General features: G+C 41.5%; 1 protein-coding gene across 1 annotated transcript in view; it reads left to right on the plus strand.

The window, feature by feature from the left end:
* The window catches only part of RFX4 (regulatory factor X4), a 117,209-nt gene that overhangs the window by 35,141 nt on the left and 61,776 nt on the right, over window positions 1–20,292 (plus strand). Inside the window, exons 3-4 of the mRNA XM_038756816.1 lie at window positions 10,033–10,090; window positions 16,395–16,518. Coding sequence (XP_038612744.1) covers window positions 10,033–10,090; window positions 16,395–16,518 — 182 coding nt within the window. The remainder of the gene's footprint in view (window positions 1–10,032; window positions 10,091–16,394; window positions 16,519–20,292) is intronic.

Genomic DNA, 20,292 nt, shown 5'->3' on the forward strand with positions numbered 1-20,292 from the left:
CCCCCAAAATGCAAGATGATTTCAGAAGTCAGGAAGAGAAAGGGTGGCAGAATGAAGGCAGCACATCACAATTGTCACAGACAAATAAGTGATGCTGTAGGTTCTGCGGGACTTCACATGCTGTGGCTGGCTTCCAGGATTACAGATAGGAAAGAAATGGTGTCAAGGGATAACATCTATTTCTCAGAGGCTAGTCTTCTGCATTCTCAACTTTTGGACCTATATGAGCCGAGTAGATTACAAGGCAAGACCTATCAGGATTGTAAGCTTTTTGTGGGCAGGGAAGGTGTCATTTATTGCTGTACTCTCCCAAGAGCTTAGTACAGTGCTCTGCAGTAAGTGCTCAACAAATATGATTGAATGAATGAATGAATGAATGAAAAAATATGCCTTATTGTTGGAAATGGCCAGATAATTCAAATGAAATCAAATTTTATCATGGACCCTGAGCACAATTTACATCGCAATGCCTTCTGAGTCTTTCATTCATTCATTCAATTGTATTTATTGAGTGCTTACTGTATGGAAAGCACTGTACTAAGTGCTTGGAAGAGTACAGTATAACAATACACAGAGACATTTCCTGCCCACAATGAGCTTACAGTCTAGAGCTGAGATGTCGTCTAGATCTTAAGTAGGAATTTTCATTTTTTATAAAATGTAAATGCCTCTGTACTGGTTCCAGTTTGAAAAGTTCTGGCATAGTCCAAGAAATGTTGTTATTGTGGGATTTTCAGTCTGTCTGGAAGCAGAAAGTCCTGGAAATCTTGCCAGGGAGCTTGTTGCCAGAGATCACCAGTCCAATTTTCCAGATTTAGAGGTTTGTAAAGACAGAGAGGAGCATCCAGGATTCCCTATGTTTATTTAAATGGTACAATTTTAGCTCTTGGTAATCATGCGCAAACCAACTGGTAGGTAATAATGGCGAAGAGAGAGTAACAAGCAGGAGAATACTAAAATAACTAGAAAAATGAAGAGCTTGAGCAAGAAATGGAAATCCTGAAAATTATTTTTTGAGGAAAACTCAGTGATCTGGCCTGTTCTCCAAAATCTTGGCAGGCTGAGCTACTTAAAGGAGCATTATTTAGTCTATTCAGGTGTGAAAAATTTCTGTGGTTAACACTGTTATTTTCCTTGAAAAACAAAGTCTGAGTCATGGGAAAGAGGGTATGTTTGTGAAATTTCTCAAGCTAAATGTTCCTGCTACAGACCTTTGAACCCTTTAGATTCTCTATCCATGCCTGCTAACCGCCCGACCAAAAGATAGAGAAGGAACAGAACCAAGGAGCCTGGAGTCTGGACCTGATAGGGATGAGGTGGCCAAATTCGGGCAAATTTAAAATTAAAATAAAAAGCCTGGGCTTGTAGTGTTTGCTATGAGCATGTAGAGGCTTGCAGGCTTGGGCCTTGAGTGTCATTATTTAGAACGGGGGTCGACAAAACTCGGGTTTTGTGAGCTATATTAACCCCATGGATTGAAGCCATTTAGCTTCATCCCCACAGCTTTTGGGGCTGGAAGTAGCAGACACATTCCTCCCTCTAGAGCCGGAAAGGGGCTTAGATGGAGGCTCTACTTTTTGCTCCTTTTTGGTAGAATGCAGCCCACCTGGCCCAGGGGCCAATGAGATACCAATCATCCTTATGCTGAGGTAGATGACAGGGTGAGCTACAGTTTTTTTTATGTCACTTTAAAAATTCTTACTATATGCCTGGCCTACTATATGCTAGGCACTGGAGTAGATGCAAGACGACAGGTTGGACATGTCCCACCTGGGACTCACAGTCTTAATCCCCATTTGATAGATGAGGTGACTGAGGCACAGAGAAGTCAAGTCACTTGCCCAGGTCACACAGCAGACAAGTGGTGGAGCCGAGATTCGAACCCTGATAGGTTTTTGTTCCTTCCTGCATCTGTGGGGCTGATTAATATCTGTCTTTACCCTCCCCTGGTTCACCAGCGTGCTGTCATCAGCAAGCAGCAGCGATGCCAAGGCTGGCCAGTCAAGCCAGGCAGGGTAGGATACTGTTCCACCCCTATGGGTTCCAAGACAAAGGGCAAGAGGAGCCTTTGTTGTTGCTGATAGTAGCAACAGCAGTGGCGGTGGTGGTGGTGAGTGGTGTATGTATGGGGAGCGGGAGGGGCTGTATAATCCTGGATGGGTTGGCACACCAGGCAGGGATGCACCAGGACAGTGGGCGAGTCCAGCCCCTGAGCTGGGTGCCATGGGGGCCATGTCTGAAGCAGCTGAGTTAAATGGTGCAATTAGAGAAGCAGAATGACTCAATGGAAAGAGCCCGGGCTTTGGAGTCAGAGGTCATGGGTTCAAACCCCGGCTCTGCCAATTGTCAGCTGTGTGACTTTGGGCAAGTCACTTCACTTCTCTGGGCCTCAGTTACCTCATCTGGAAAATGGGGATTAAGACTGTGAGCCCGCCGTGGGACAACTTGATCACCTTGTAACCTCCCTAGCACTTAGAAAAGTGCTTTGCACATAGTAACCACTTAACAAATGTCATCATTTTTATTATTAATAATGAGGATTAGGGTAAGATTATTATTACTATTATTGTTATTATTTTGGTACTTGTTAAGTGCTTACTGTGTGCCAAGCACTGTTCTAAGCACTGGGGTAGATACAAATTAATCATCATCATCATCAATAGTATTTATTGAGCGCTTACTATGTGCAGAGCACTGTACCAAGCGCTTGGGAAGTACAAATTGACATATAGAGACAGTCCATACCCAACAGTGGGCTCACAGTCTAAAAGTCTAATCAGGTTAGACACAGTCCCTATCCCACATGGGACTCACACTCTTAATACCTATTTTACAGATGAGGTAACTGAGGCCCAGAAAAGCTAAGTTATTTGCCCAAGGTCACACTGCAGGTATTTGGCAGAGCTGGGATTAGAACCCAGGACATTTTGACTCTCAGGCCCCTGCCCTATCTACTAAGCGAGGTAGCGGCAATGTAGCTGGCTTTGGTACTCTGACACTCACTCTCCCTACTTTCCAAATGAAAACAATTAGGAATAAGTTCATTTTATCTCTCTCTCTCTCTGTCTCTCTCTCTCTCTCCCTCTCTCCCCCCCCTCCCCAGCCTCCCTTTTCTTTCCTCTTCTCCTTCCCTCTTTCATCCTCTTGCTTCTCAGTTAATCATATATACTGAACACTTACTTTGTGTAGAGTACTGCTCTCCTCTCTCATTTTTCTCCCCATCTCTTAGAGCCCTATTAGAAAATATCATTGTAAGTACAGGCTTAAATTCTTCTTACTACTATTTTATATCCACAAAGAAGTAAGCTACAATAGTGTGTTACATTATGTCACTGGCTCTTGGCACACTAGCTGCTCACAGGTTTCATTTTGTTTGGCTCTTCTATACAACAGAGTTGCCGACCCAACTAAGAAGATGCTTAAAATATGGAGGAAGATATACATATATATATCATGCAAAAAGAGGAAGCTCAGGAGTTGCTTTAATGGTTAGAGCATGGGCCTGGGAATCAGAAGGACTTGGGTACTAATCCCGGCTCAGCCATTTGTCTGCTGTTTGACCTTGGGCAATGCACTTCACTTCTCTGTGCCTCAGTTATCTCATTTGTAAAATGGGGACTCAAACCGTGAGCCTCAGGAGGGACAGGGACTGTATCCAACCCAATAACCTTGTCTCTACCGCAGTACAATGCCTGGCACAAATATCATTATTATTATTAAATACTATTCAGATAAACAGAGAGTTGGCTGGTGTTTATGACCTAGTTGAACCTTGGCATTTTACCTACATGTAGTAGTCAGTTTTCTGGTTGTTCTTGGGCAGGGCTAGAGGAAAGGGGGTTGACTATTACACAAGTACCAGTGGGCAGCAGTGGTCCTGGCCTGTGGCAAGGAGGCCTTCCCAGACTGAGCCCCCCTTTTCCTCTGCTCCTCCTCCCCTCCTCCTCACCCCTACTCCCTCCCTCTGCTCTACCCCCTCCCCACCCTACAGCACTTGTGTATATTTGTACATATTTATTATTCTATTTATTTTATTAATGATGTGTATATATCTATAATTCTATTTATCTATTTTGATGCTATTGATGCCTGTCTACTTGTTTTGTTTCGTTGTCTGTCTCCCCCCTCCTAGACTGTGAGCCCGCTGTTGGGCAGGGATTGTCTCTATCTGTTGCCGAATAGTACTTTCCAAGCGCATAGTACAGTACTCTGCACACAGTAAGCGCTCAATAAATACGATTGAATGAATCCTGCTACTTTAGGGTCCTGGCAGCAAGGAGGCCTGGTCGCGTATATGGGGCAGGTGTTGGGAGAGGGCTCATGGAAAAGGAAGCTTCACCATTGCCACCACTACTTCCAAGTTGATGTATGCAGTTCCTCTCCCCTCCCAACGTGCTTTCCCATGATTTCATTAGGTCCCCCCACCCACTGGGTGCTGAAGTACAGTGCTCCGCACACAGTAAGCGCTCAATAAATACTATTGAAGGAATGAATGAATTGCATGTGGGTGGCATTATAGAGGGAGGAAAGATGCTTGAAGGCGTGTGCTGCAGGAGGTGATGAGAGACTCCATGATAACAACAGCTCTACCACTACACCAGTCTTAAATTAGCTGTGCTCTTTGAGACTTTTTCCAGCAAATGTGTACATTTCAATGTTTGAGGTTCTCCAATTTTGAGTAGCCACTTCTTTAACCTTCAAAATTAGTCATATTGGCAGAAAGGGAATCTACCTAGCCTATTTAAAAAAGTTGTTCCTGAAAATTAGATTTTACAAAATGGTTCATCTTTGTGAGTAATGTACCTTGGTTTTGTGTAGAATTAGCTTAATGTACAGATGTGTGTTCAGTAGGTGTGCATTGATGTCATTTGTTTTAAATTTCAAGGTCCTAACAGGCAGAGACTGACCGTATTTGTGTGGGGCAAATGTGATAGCCTGTAGAAAAATAAAGTAGAACCCATCCTCAGGGTCTTAAAGCTATTAATTACATCTGAGTTGTTATGTAGCTAGCTTTAGGGGATTTTTGAAGGTAATGCTTTTTGTCACAGTTCAACCCAAGAGAATGAAAAAGCATTTGGTTGAAGACATGGCAGATGTAGTGTTTTTTCCACACGAGATTGTACCCACAGGCATGCCTCCTGCCTGGTAAGTTTGATATTCTGGCAGATCTTCTTATTTCTTCTAGATGCTAGGACTGGGAGTCAGAAGACCCAGATTCTAGTCCTGGCTCTTTCACTGGCCTGCTGTGCGTCCTTGGGCAAGTCATTTAATTTCTCTGAGCCTCAGTTTCCTCATCTATAAAATGGGAATAAAATATCTGTCTGCCTGCCCTCTTCAACTAAAGACCCCATGTGGGACAGGGACTGTGTTCAGGCTGATTATTTTGTATTTATTCCAGGGCTTCGCACGGTTCTTGGCATATAGTAAATATTTAATAAATACCACATCATCATTATCATCACCATTACAGCTCTCTTCCTCTTTTAGAAAACATAAAATGCAGTGCTTTAATTCTTTCTATATTAAGAAGGTAATTTTTGTTAGTTCAACTTCTCATTCTCCAGTTTGAATTTTACTTTGTTGCTCAGATCATCTTTCTAAAATGTCATTCTGTGTCTATATCTCCACATCTACAATGGTTACCCAGGCTGCCTATTGCATCAAGCAGAAAACTCTGACCCTTGGTTTTAAGGTACTAATCAACTCTTTCCCTCTTATTTTCAGGTCTCTTCTCCCACAGTACCCTGGCTTGCACTCTCCACTTCTCCCCAACTAAGTTTCTCACTGGGCCTCATTCATGATTCTCCCTGTTGTGTCTCATTTTGCATGCTCTTTCCCTTTCTTGGAACTCCCTCCACCCCAGATCTGTAATAACACTGCTCTCAGCATCTTCAAAGCCTTCCCCAACTCCCTCCTCCTCCAGGAAGCACTCCTCAATTCATTTTTTTCTCCTCAGTTTTTACTCTCTTTACTATCAGCTCAGCATTTACACAGTCACACTGTACCTTTAACGTATCTATCTCCCCCATGAACTCCTTGTGGGAAGAGATGTGTATTTTACCTCTGTTGAACTCTTCCAAGAGCTTAGTACTGTGCTTTATACAAAATAGGTGCTCAATAAGTACTATCGATTGACTGATCGACTCTGAAATATAATGTGGTGGAAGTAATTGCTATCATGTGACCAAATGTGAAGATAAGTCATCTGTTTCCCATGGTTTTTATATTTACTTACATTTATCTATGTAAAGTCATATTTTCAAACCACCACTTCACCCTCCATTGGCTTCTGACTCTTTCACACTCCCACCCTGCATATAAAGCACAGGCCTGGAAGTCAGTTGACCTGGGTTTCTAATCTCAGCTCTACCACTTATATGCTGTGTAACCTTGAGAAAGTCATTTAACTTCCCTGTGCCTCAGTTTCCTCAGCTGTTCTCCCTCCTCCTTAGACTGTGAGCCCCATGTGGGACAGAGACTGTGTCTGACCTGATTAGCTTATATCCATCCCAGAGTTTAGAGCAGTTGCTTGTTGCATAGTAAGCAGTTAATAAATACCATAATAATAATAACAATACCAACGGTGCTTTTCACATAATAAGTGTGTAACAAAACCATTATTATTATTATCATCATCATCTTGGCACATTTACATCCGTGCCTACACCATATATTCCTGGGGCAGCTGAGCTCTCTGGGACCCCATTCCCCTCTCCTAGTCTTTCAACAGAGCAGCAACTGCTTTAGCTAGTTCAGTGCTGAAGCTGGGGTAGATGAGAGCATACTCACTGTGATAAGAAAGTTGAAAGAGAGAGAGAGAGAGAGAGAGAGAGAGAGAGAGAGAGAGAGAGAGAGAGAGAGAGAGAGAGAGAGAATACGGAAAAAGGAAAAAGAAATCCAAAAATAAAAGAAAAACCCCAACCCAGCCAACAGCAGTAGAACTGGGCCCCACATGAGATCCAAAGGCCAGGAACTAGTTAATCTTACCACAGATTTGGGTACTATCCATTTCCACTCTCTGCCATTTGGTATGTATGTCTTGGGGAGGGGCAGGTTTTAAGGCTGTGTCACTTATCTTGCAGAAAAAACAGAAGCCACAGTTGTGGCCTCTCAACTTTCTTGATTTCTATTGATTTGGTGGCAAGGAACGAAGTTCTCTCCACCACTCCCACTTTCCCCTTCTCCCCTTCACCCACTTGGTGGCCTGTCATCACCTCTACCATCCTTCTCTGACTTCGGGGACCACTCAAGGTCACTGGATAAGGAAACAAGTCAGTCAATCAATCACATTTATTGAGTGCTTACTGTGTGCAAAGCACTGGACTAAGCGCTTAGAAGAGTACAATATAGCAGGCACATTCCCTGCCCACAGTGAGCTTATGGCTTGGTGGAAGGGACAGAAGGAATGAAAAGACATGAATTGCTTTCTGTTCATCAGGTGAATTCATTCATTCAGTTAGTCATATTTATTGAGTGCTTACTGTGTGCAGAGTGCTGTACTAAGTTCTCCGAACAGGTTTGCACACCCCAAAGGTAGGCTTCAAACTTTTGGTTTTGTCTACAAGGGCCAATTCTTGCTATGGCTAGCCTAGTCCTCAACAAGAGAAGCAGTGTGGCTCAGTGGAAAGAACACGGGCTTTGGAGTCAGAGGTCATGGGTTCAAATCCCGGCTCTGCCAATTGTCTACCGGATGATTTTGGGCAAGTCACTTCACTTCTCTGTGCCTCAGTTACCTCATCTGTAAAATGAGGATTAAGACTGTGAGCCCCCTGTGGGACAACCTGATCACCTTGTAACCTCCCCAGTGCTTAGAACAGTGTTTTGCACATAGTAAGTGCTTAATAAATGCCATCAAAAAAATGGGGGGGGGGGCAAATTCAGGGTGATGTCAGAATAGCTTCTTGTAAAAAAAAAAAATACCTGCACCTAACATTGAAAGTTACTCTATTTCATCAGCGAGCATCACACTGGTAGGATGCTAGATGGAGCTGGAGAGTAGGCACTTACTACTTTCAATGATGAGCGCTAAGAATAAGAGTATTTGAAGTGAGCAATCAGTCAATCATATTTATTGAGCACTTACTGGGTACAGAGTGCTGTACTAAGCACGTGAAAGTTGGTTAAACAGAAATGCAACAACCTCCTTAAAATAGAAGGTGTTTTTATGACCAAGTTGTGTAAATAAATTACACTGCTCCAGGAATAGCAGCTTTTGAATCTAGGAAAATGAGAAAGCACTGGGACAGAATTATGTGGTAGAATTTCCATATGTGAAAAACATTTCTGTGAGAGCAAACTTTGTTTCATCAAAGAAGCAATTATAGATATATATGGAAAAGCTCCCAGGAAATCTATGGAGAAGAGGACCCTCCCGCTCTTAAATCACAACTGTAACACCACATAACCCTGTCATTGGGTGTGGGGGGCTAGAAGGGCCCCCCCCCCACTCCATTGTTGATGCAGTAAAATTCTCAGGAACAGATGAAACAGGGGAAGAAGTGCTGAAGTGATAATCGAGGGGGAAATAGGGTTTGGAGATGAAAGACTAGGGGAGGCCCAAGATGTTTGTTTTATTGTTTCTTCAAAGTGTCTGTTTCTTACCATCTCTCTATCTGTCTCCCTGAAATCTGCCTGTAGCTGAATCAGGGGTCGGGTGAGGGAGTGAGGAGAGGCTGAAAGGTTTACAGGGCACTGCAAAGAGTCCTGTTGGGAGAATGGTCATGCAACTAATATAAGGAAATGGGATGCACTGCCTTGTAAGCACTGTTCTACCCTGAAATCATGGTGCCCGTGTGGTCCCTGGTATCCGTCTCACCAACTCCCAGTGTGAGAGCTGGGGAAAGGAGAGGGTTCTGGGATAGCATTTTCCTGAGACACTTACACAGGAAGGAGAGCCAGATGGGATGCTCAGGCAGGCTGAATTCATGGTCATCCTCCCCACAGATCCCCCAGGATTGAGAACCACATCTCTGGCTCCCTATGTTATGCCCTCATTTTACTAAGAGTCTTTCTGCACCAGGGGAGGGACAAGTGATTTGCCCAAGAGGCCTCATGGAGAGACAGCTGTGGAACCTGGGAGAGAGCCCAGAATTCAGACCCTCTGGATCCATTGTTCCAGTCACTAGGCTACTCGCCCAGTGCCAGGGAACAGCAAGCATGAGGGACAATGGTATCCACCGAAGAAATCTATGTTCCAAATTCTTTACCAATCAGATCTCCATTTTTCCTCACATTGCCTGACGATGGAGAAGCATAAAAAGAGTAAGTACATAGGAATGCCAAGGTGTGAGGCATTTTAAGAGGAAAATAGTGAGGAATATTAGAAGGAATTTCATATGAACAACAGGAGGTTTGGATGAGGTTTCTAAGGAGTAAATTGGTAATACCTTCCCAACCAGCGAAAGTAATGTCAGGAATCTACAAGCTTGTCCTGAGGAGGATTCTCACTCCAGATTGCTTATATACATATAAACAGCCATCCCCTGATATAGCACTCTTCTTTAGCCTTTTTTTGACCGCACTACTATATTTCAACAGTGATTTTTTTCAGCACTGCCAAGTTTATTTTCTGTACCCCTGAGGACTTGATGTTTAACTCCATCCTCAGCCCCAAAGCACTTAAGTACATATCTGTTTATTCTGCCATTTCCCCGAACTGTAACTTATTTCAATGCCCATCTTCCCCTCTATACTGTAAGCTTCTTGTGGGCAATGATCGCATCTTCCAACTCTATGCTCAGAAAATACCATCGACTGATATATTTCAACCTTTGAAGTATTTTGACTGACTTGAATGGAGTGATTGTAGTCCATGTCAATTTAGCAGTAGATAATGGCAGATCTATTTATTATTGTTGTTATTATTATTATTATTACAGATTTTAAGTATGGGGGTGATCCAAGTGAGGGGGAAACATATCATGATTTTAGCAAGATCAATGTTTAAAGGAAGCATTATCTTTGAGAACAGGGAGAACTGACGGACCATAGCAGTTTCCATTGAAGTCCAACCCATTTTTTCTCTCTTAACAGATGAGGAAAAAGAAAACAGAGCATCGAAACCACATTCTACCCCAGCTACTCTGCAGTGGTAAGTGTCCTCCAAGAAATGCTTAATGAAACAGGAACCCATACACATATTCTTTAATGTATTCCTAATGGTATAATTGAAATTTCAAAAGCAAATAGACAACACTCAGCTTGTTTGACTACACAGTCTAGTTGTCCTTCTAGTTAGTAACGTATCCTATGTGAATGTAACCCCTGTGATACCACCTTACACCTACAACACTGCTTTACCTTTGTAGGAATGAACTATCACATGAAATCCATTTTTAGCTCACTTGTCAGTTTCAGAGCACTGGGGTTAGACTCTTTGACTTGTCCTTCCCAACTCCCCAGTTCTGTGATTTAATATTGCTGAGTCTGCTTCTGCCCATTGCAGAAGGACCACAGGTTGTCATTAGTCAGAGTAGGACATGCTTTGGTGAACTTAAATAGTGGGGAGCGGGGGAAAAAGGGAGGATGTCGGCACAGCTACCCATGTTTTGCTCCTCAAACAATTCCTTAATGCACCTCAGAGAGATGCAATGGAAATAATGGATTAGGCGTCTGTCAGGGAAGCTACCCCTTTGAAATGACTTCTTGATTGAAGTGTGCATATGCCTTCTTCCCATGGAGAATAAGAGATGGAGCTGAAGGAGGTTGCTTTCCCCTTAACAGTTTCCCATGGTGCATTTTTGTGCCGTAGGAGGCTCTGGGCAAGAGAATAATACCTGCTATTTTCATATGATTAGAATAATGATAACAATAAGATTGAAGATTTTCAAGGCATTGAACCAAAAGATTTAAATTCAGTGGCTGTGAGAGAATTAAGGAAAAATGAAGACAAAAATGAGCAGGGAGGGGAAAAAAAGTGGGGGAAAATCCAGAGGTGGGAGAAATAGTAAAGAAAGAAGCCAGATGGTTGTCATCTAGCAAGGTACTTTTTCATATTTTAATTTATCCATAGATGAGCAAGGGTGAAGGGAGGAGTCTCAAAGTAAATGTATGGGAAGGTATTTTTAATCTTCTGGCGGTAAGCAGGCTGCCTTCAGGTAATTTGGCCACCCTAAAATGAAGAAAAATTAGTGGCCACCTCATTCCATATTGTGTCATTTTGTTTTGATGTGCACACACACACACACAGTATAACTATAGCATATGGAACATTTTCCCCACTCCTGTTGTTCTTGGACCTAGGCTCTGGGGCCCTGACTTATCTTGCCCAAGGATCATTTCCATCCCATCACCATCTTTGTGGAAGGCCAAGGGCCACAGTGCTGCCAAATAGGAGAGAAGCCAAGTGGCCACCGACTTTTAGAGGGGTGGGGTAGCCTCTATCTTTGTGAGGGCTTGGGTGACCATCTTCTCTTTGAAGGGGTTCCACTGCATGACATCTTTCCACTGAGCACGGGCTTGGGAGTCAGAGGTCGTGGGTTCTAATCCCGACTGCCACTTGTCTGCTGTGTGACTTTGGGCAAGTCACTCCACTTCTCTGTGCTCAGTTACCTCATCTGTAAAATGGTGATTAAGACTATGAGCCCCATGTGGAACAACCTAATCACCTTGTATCCCCCAATGCTTAGAACTGTGCTTCACACATAGTAAGCGCTTAACAAATACCATTATCATCATCATTATCATTTACTGTCTGAAGCTGGCCCTACCAGGAAAATGAGAGGAATCTGCATGCTCTATCTTGTTTAGTGACACATACAGTGCTCATCCTAGAACATTATGATTCATAATGATCATAAAGTCTCAAACTTCTGGTTTGTCTCTGCCTTCTGTACTTTTGTTGCTTCTCTTAATTCCTAACTCGATATCTGAAATTCAGTCTTGAGCCTAGCATTTGCCTTGTACATGACAAATGTGACCATGTGTTTGAATGACCATCAGTTACTTTTTTGTCTCAAGTTCCATTGAGAAAAATGGCGTATATTCAAGGCATATATGCATACTGATCAAATGAATAAATTCAGCACTTGATCCATTCCCTGTGAATGCTTATTCCTCTTTCAAAATATTACCTAATGTTAATTGTCAAAGTTTTCTTGACTTATGAAATACAATATTTCAAATGGTCGGACTCATCATATAAGGAGAAGGTCTGATAGTTTCACAAAGTGAAACTTGACTTGGATACTGTATTCCTAGTCTGTACTCCAGGACTTCTCTGTTAGAAAATTAAACTTCAAAGACACAGAATTTCAGGAGATGAGCCTCTTCTTTTTGGTCCAGGAAGAAGAATTGGACTAACTCATTATTTTCTGAAGTTAAGTTTTGAAGATGCCACCCTTACCCCTGGTGCATACTTCCCACAACCCTATAGCTTATTTAAGGCAGTGGGGGTGGTTTATTTAAGGAAAGCAAATCGACCGGCTATGCTGCCTTATTGGAAAGCAACTATCACTTTTGATAATACATGTTAAATTTCCAGTATTTTCCTTGCTGGTGTAGATCCTTGAAATCCAAGTCTTACTTCTGCGAGTCCCAGTGGCACTGCACTCAGGGCAAAAACCTTGCAGTGTAACAAATAAAATAATGAAGGATTCTTATTCCCAAACTGTGACTTTAATCCACCAGCCTGACATCTTTGAGCCTTTCCACTGTCAGTACCTTTGGTTTGTTCCTGGAATCAGGTTGGGAGGTATTTGTTTTTCCTCCTCCTTCCTCCCTTCCTCCTTCCCTTCCTTTCCAGTCTCTAGCCTGCAAGGAACAAACAACACATTGGCCAAGAAGCCTAAAATAATTGGTCCACGGGGTTGGGATGCAGCTCCCAGCAGAACATGGGCAAATATTGTAAAATGAATTCTGCCAAATAGTCATGAGCTTCCTCAGTCATGAAGGTTAGTAAATCCCTATCCACTTGGGATGAGGAGTCCGGCTGGAATTTTCTCCGCACAATAAAACCCATTCAGAAGTGTGTGCCATAGAACCATAGAATTCAGGAATGGAAACAGGCTTGTTAGGTCATCCATTCTTTTTTATTTTTGCCAGGGCATCTGCCCCTTCGTTCCATCTCAATGTTCCGCTATATTCGTGGTGTAATGCCACACTGAAGTCAATTGCATTTTGGCTGTTGCTAGACTGAGGGGTGTTGCACCCCAAAAGGAGGGAAAGCAAGATCAGGTGGTGTTTTTTGCTCTATTTTTTCCTTTTTTGATTTTCAAAGAGCTCTGCCATGGTTTGATTTGATTTTCAAAATATGACATGAACAAGCAGATTTGATCTTTTTGATTTTCATATAGCATGACCTCCCCAAAAGAAAACTTGATTTTTGGCTTCATTACTGAGAACAGGCACACCGACACTAGGTTTTTCCTGAATAAATGAGTCCTGGATTATACCTATGTGACACAATCAAATATTTATCTGGGTCACCCCAGAAAGTCTGTGCAAGGTCTAAAAGCCTTTTGACTTCTGGAGATTAGATAGAGCTGGCTACCTTCAGCTGTCACAATCAGTTTGCCTTCATTCTTTTCGAAAGATGCAACAAACCAATAACATCACAAAAGGGAATCAATTGGTTTAGAATCTGCTTTAATCTCCCCAAGAAAGAGAAAGTGGATGGTGATTGACTTAAAAAGCAAGTTGGGAGTGAGGCCCAGACTAAAAGTGCTAAGGGAGGAACAAGGCTGGATTGGGAATACTGATTTGAGAAGATAGGGGAAGAGAAGGTTTGAAAAGTGGAAGTTCGTTTATTTCTGTTATCTGTTGACTAGCTTTTTGAGCATAGCTCTGAGTCACTCCTTAGCGTCGCAAGGTGGAAGTAAGGGAATTTCCAGGAACCCTAGTCCTGACATGGCCACCATCTTGCAAGCAAACAACTTTCCAGCATGCTCGGAGTTTCAAGGCCCAGAGCTGTTACTCCTCTGCACCAAATTAATCTGGTCCTGTTGAGGGCAGGAAGCATAAAATAGGTCGGGCAGACTGGTGGTGGAATAAGGGTTCATCCAGAGGTTGTCAACTTGAAAGTTGTTTTCCTTTGGTTATCCATCCCACACAGATTGCAAAAGGCAGTACAACTAGTACTTCATTTAAGGCTTTGACGCCTTTCCAGAATCAGCCTAACTGAACCAGCAGAAGCAGAATTTGTGGCACGATATGGGGAGATACTAAACTGGGCCTCTGCATGGCTCACTGCCTATTTTCTGCATCTTTTTCCAGACTTCACTTTGGCCCAAAGGGAGGTGAAGGATTCCAACATTGTGTTGCTGCCGACTGGGTTGATCCTTGGATGATGTAGTCCTCTGATGATTCTATATTGTATTTAATCACTCCAGACCACTAGATGCTTTGCCAGTTCTGGACAATGCTGCCTCCCACTTCTAAGTTTCTCCTCCTTTATTATTACCTTGGGGATATTTTCATGTGCCAGAATTGACTTGATTTTCCACTGGCCATTTGTGAAGTTTGCTCAAAAAACTCAAGCAGGGTTGTATTAGGACCGAGAAAAAAAAAGGAGAAATGTATTGAAAACTGGCGTCTTGCAGGAGTGATTCCTCAGCTGCCTCCAGGCTGGGCTTTTTCCAGTATTCTGCGGTTTTAAAGCTTCTGATGATCCTTAGTAACTATTCACATTCAGTAACTTTCATTGACCTCTTTCCTTTGGGTTTTAATAAGGTATATGAAAGTAATTGCTTTGTAAGGGTATCATCTATTCTTCGTGAGTTCCAAAGGAATAGCAAGGCACCTTATCCCAAATTCATAGAGCAGGATTTTGACTTAAGACTTCAACTTCATGAAGAATAAAGTCTTTAATCTTGATGCTTACATGTCTATTTAAGAAAACTCAAGTTCAAAATAAGGAGTGATAAAACATGAGCTTTGCTTAGCACACTAATACCTTAGAGCTTTCTCAGGGAAACTATAGGATGGTATACTCTGTAGCTTTGTTAGAAAACATTTTTTAAAAAAGTATACTGCTGGTAATGATTTTCGGTAGAGAGCAGATTGAGTTCATTATCTGTTTTAAAAGGATGAGGTTGAATTCAAAAATATGATGGAGTTGTTAGAAAGGAAAATGGAAGAAGCTGAACAAGATGGGTCTCTTGATCATTAAAAAAGTTCAGGTATAATGGAGCATTGTTCACTGTGTCAGACTAATGACTCCCTCTGAAAGAGAGAAGAAAGAGAGAAAAAATCATCAGATATGAAGAGAAATAATTAACTGCTTTTCTTTCTGTCCTGTCTTGGTCAGGGAAGCTGACATTCCAATTAGCAACTATAATACACAAATGGACTCTCTGGGCTGTGAAAAGAGGTTTTGTTAAAGGTCTATGAATTTGGGATAAGGTGCCTTGCTATTCCTGTGGAACTCACAAAGAATAGATGATACCCTTACAAAGCAACTATTTTCATGTACCTTATTAAAATTGTTTGCCACCATATACCATCCAGGTAACAAATGTAGGAATAGACAAGACATCTGTATACATTTTAGCTAGTCAAGGTTTCTGGTTTTTCAGGTAACAGCATAATTAGTACAGATTTTGCAACTGTAAATTGTCTTAAGCTGATCTAGAGAGTTTATGGCTTCTTGGGTCATTTAAAATTATTTTATATAATCTTTACATATTGGATTTGTGACATGTTAGCTTGAAAGCAGATTAACCCAGCAAAAAGGAAAAAAGCAAACCCGACAAATAGAAACAAAAACCATTTGGTGGGGAAGGTGACCAAAAACATGATCTTCAGTGAACATGAGTGAGCTCAATACTCTTTTTAAGAGGGTGGGTAGAACCTAGTTAAGAAAATAGGTAGATACTTTCGAATTGTGTGTGATTTTTTTTACTTGCAAATCGTTTTGGAAATTATTATCAAAGATGATAGGGGTTAATGCATGTGCAGCATCTGAAAGATATTCAGCTTTCACAAAACTGTTCATGTGCATATATGATTAGTTAATTTAACTGGAATGATGCACTCATATCCTTAAATTCAAGCATGGCTTTTTACGTTTGCCTGAAATTTTACTTAATGGACAGAAAAGACAATTTCTAAACATTTCAGGAGGTTACGGGTTCTTTTGTAGTTACGTTCAATTACTCTGAAGAATGGTTTCCTGACGGAATTGGTGGAATCTTAGAATAAAGGAATATGCATCTGTCTGGAATGGTTTAGGAACAGAGGCAGGAGAATGTACTTTATGACCTTTGGCATTCTTTTTTGGGCAGGGTTATGTAGTGTCCTTCGGCTTTACTCTATAGTTGCATTTGTTTTTTCATTTGGTGTTACAATATCAAAGGAAATGAGCTCTGGGACAGGGAAGAGGGAAAGGGCAGGGCTTATATATCTGACATGAAACGGCAATTTTACGTGTAGTTTTTGTTTGGCATTTATTTCTAAAGGCTGGAGGAGAACTATGAGATTGCAGAAGGAGTCTGCATACCTCGAAGTGCCCTGTACATGCATTACTTGGACTTCTGTGAGAAAAATGACACCCAGCCCGTTAATGCTGCCAGTTTTGGAAAGGTGAGTTCCCAATCAGTAACCTGTTTCCTTAAGTGAATTTTGAATCTCAGGAGATTCCTCCCTGGGAAGCCAATTTTGGGGCTCACAAATTGTTCTTATTTAGAATGAGCTCCAACCATATTAAAGGAAACCAGTAGATTAGTGGCATGAGAGGAGAAATGAACTCTTCAGTAAGTGGGTAGTTTGGAAACCTTTGTTTCAGTGACACCGTTTTTGTCCTTGGCACTAGTACCTCAGGGTCGGAACCAATATGTCAAATTCAATGCCTGAATTTTTTCCTTCAGAAGAAATATTCATTCAAAGTCACTGGTTCAGGAGATGTAGGAATTGGCCTTTAAGGAATTAAATATTGACTTATTCGATCCACATCTCCCAACTTCTCAAAAATCTCCAGTAGCTGCCCATCCATCTCCACAATAAACTTCTTATCATTGGTGTTAAGGCATTCAAACAGCTCTTCCTTTCTTCCCTAGCCTCACCAATCTCCTATTGACAACCCAGCCCCAGCCCACCCACTTCGCTCTTCTAACACTCTGTATCTTGATCTCATTTGTCTTGCTGCTATCCTCTTACCCTTATATATCTGGCCTGGAACTCCCTTCCCCTTCATATTTGACAGAACACCGCTTTCCCCATCTTCAAAGCCCTAATAAAATCATACCTCCTCTAAGAGGCCTTCCCTGACTAACCCCCTCGGTTCTCCACTCTATTTGTTCTCCCTTCTATGTCATCTATGCACTTGGATCTGTACCCCATAAGCACTTTGATACTCCCCTCCACCCCACAGCACTTTATGTTCTTATCAATCAATTAATCATATTAATTGAGCGCTTTTATAGGCAGAATGCCGTACTAAGCCCTTCGGAGAGGACATTACCAGAGTTAGCGGACATGTTCCCAGCCCACAGTGAGCTACCCTTATACTCTGCCATTTCCCCTATCGGCAATTCATTTCAATGTCTACCTCCCTTAACTGTAGGTGCTTTGAGGGTAGGGATCTTATCTTCTAATCCTATTGTATTCTCCCAAGCACTTAGTACAGAGCTCTGCACACAGTAAGCACTCAATAAATACCATAGATTGATTGATGGGTAAAAATATCATATTCATTAAAAACAAATGAAAACTTATGTATGAAATGGAATCCAGGCCCATTAGGGATCATTGTTAATCAGTTATGGTATTTATTAAGCACTTATGTTCTAAGCACTGAGCTAAATTGTGGAGTCCATACAGTACAATCAGATCAGACATGATTCCTGTCCTATATAGTGATCGCCCTCTAAGTGGGGATTGAGAGGTACAGTGAACATGGTACCTTGTTCGTTCAGATGGGAAAACACTCAGGAAAGTAAAACTTATTTTCAATTCCTATGTCTCAGAGCCAAGTAAAGCTAACTTTAAAGAAAAAAAAATTCATTTTTAATTTCAAAATTAAGAAATTTCACTTGGCTTCAGTCGATCAGTCAATCAATGGTATTGAGTGCTTACTTTGTGTGGAGCCCTGAACTAAGTGCATGGGAGAGTATGATACAAGAGAAGCAGCATGGCTTAATGGAAAGAGCACCGGCTTTGGAGTCAGACTGGGTCATGGGTTCAAATCCCATCTCCGCCAACTGCCAGCTGTGTGACTTTGGGCAAGTCACTTAACTTCTCTGTGCCTCAGTTACCTCCTGTAAAATGGGGATTAAAACTGTGAGCCCCCAAGGGACAACCTGATCATCTTGTAACCTCCCCAGCACTTCAAATAGTGCTTTGCACACAGTAAGTGCTTAATAAATACCATTATTATTATTATTAGAGTTGATAGATATGGTCACTACCCACAATGAGCTGAATGAATGAATGGAATCAATCACACTTGCTATTTATTTAAAGAATCTGGTGAAATAGAACATTGATGTGGTTTCCATTTTGAAAGTGTCTTACAAATGAGTACAATCAGCCTTAATTTCCCGTGGTAATGGGACAGGAATAGCATGGAGAACTGCAATCCTTGAAATTCCAAACTTCCTCTTTAGCCAGGATTGTAGTTGTAGGCCCCTCCCCACAACTGTTTTCTTTCCAGAGCTGATAACAAGTAGTTAATTTTACTGATCTGAATTTCATCTCTTCTCCCTATACTTGGGGACAGGAGCCACAAAGAAGAATAAAGTTATTGCCTTTTTACACAGTTAAATTATCTGTGGCCTTTTATTTATTTATTTTTTGTCACTCATGTTATTCATATGACAGTGCTAGAAGCTTGGGCCACTATAAAACTCTGGTCATTTGCAAAATTACAACCAGCCTTATCTAGAAGTCTAGTGTATTCTTAGCATTTTCTCCGAGATCACTCCTCCCTAAGCTGATGTAGAAAACTGGGACAAGTCAACTTGTTAAAAAACATCTCAGTGCCTCAGTAAATACTAGTTGACTGACTGACTTATTGTTGAGTTCCCCCGCCCTGCTTGCTGCACAAAGCCTAACCTCCTGGAGTTCTAACAAACCCAATTATTCTAGCACAACAGAGAGGAAATACACTAGTGATTTTAAAAGTACAAATGCAAAGAGCTGTGTGCAAAAGATTTTTTCCCACTAGAAGAACACTGAAGAAGCTGATTGAGGGATTCCCCATTTAACTTTATGAATTCAAATCCCAGACACATTTGCCCTTACTGGGACTTATCAAGATACTTGCAGCTGTCATCTCCTCTAGAGAAAGAGGCTAGTTGTTCTGTGAAACCTTCCAGTATAATTATGGACAGTCTTCCTTTGAGTAGATCTTCATGAATTTATGATTCATATATGAACTTTTAACATTTTTACAATGTCAAACATTTTGTCTTTGTTTCTTTTCGATTAAACAGAATGGTTATAGGCTCTTTTTTTTTTTGCCCTGTAATGCATTGGATCTACCTATTCTTGACTGTGGTGTAATTACTTTGCTGTATATAAGATTTCAAATATAAGTGATCACTTCAGGAAGTGTGTCCGTTTTCACTAAAGATGATGTAACTTCGACTAACCAATTTCGTAAAAGGCAATTTTTGGGAAAGGCATTTACTGATTTGGAAAAAAAAAATCTACATTTTACAGGTGGGTTTGGGTCACAGCCCTGACTTGCTTTTTATATAGGGCTCAGCCTGGCAATTTGACTTTCCATGCCAACGTGCTTGTTGAAGCGGAAGCCAAAATTCTAATTTTTCTCAGTAGCATTCAGCTCTACTCCCGAGGTCTTTTTAGTAAAATAAAAAATACCTGACCTATTCCATTTCTGTAAATAACAGATAACTGAAGAGCAGAGATAAACTGATCTGTAGTTCTCTGTTACCTGTTTGAGCATTATTTAATACCCACATGATTTACAGAATTCAAAAAATAGCTAGGGATTCTGCTCTGTCCAATCTGCTCCTAGACGTTCCAAGAAGGATTGTGATCCCTCTTACTCTGATGGTTAATTTGGGCATTACAGTTTCTAAAATTACAAAGACAATTCTTCCAATATGCATGAAAAGAAACAGAGTTTAGCCCTCCAATCTAATATTCTATCTAGTCCAGGTGAAGAGTATACCAGTTTGACAGTTATGAAGGTTCCAGCCTCATTTTTCATCCTGTGAAAAGGAGTCAGTAGCAACTGCAGTATTTAAGTGCTTATTTTGCGGCAAACACCGGGAAAGATATAGTGCAATTGAATCAGAGATAGTCCCTGTCCCACATGGGGCTCGCAACCTAAGGGGACAGAGAACAGGTATTTAATTCACATTTTACAAATGAGGAACTGGAGGCACAGGG

Source organism: Tachyglossus aculeatus, chromosome 14 (assembly GCF_015852505.1).
Source record: "Tachyglossus aculeatus isolate mTacAcu1 chromosome 14, mTacAcu1.pri, whole genome shotgun sequence".
NCBI classification, from domain to species: domain Eukaryota; kingdom Metazoa; phylum Chordata; class Mammalia; order Monotremata; family Tachyglossidae; genus Tachyglossus; species Tachyglossus aculeatus.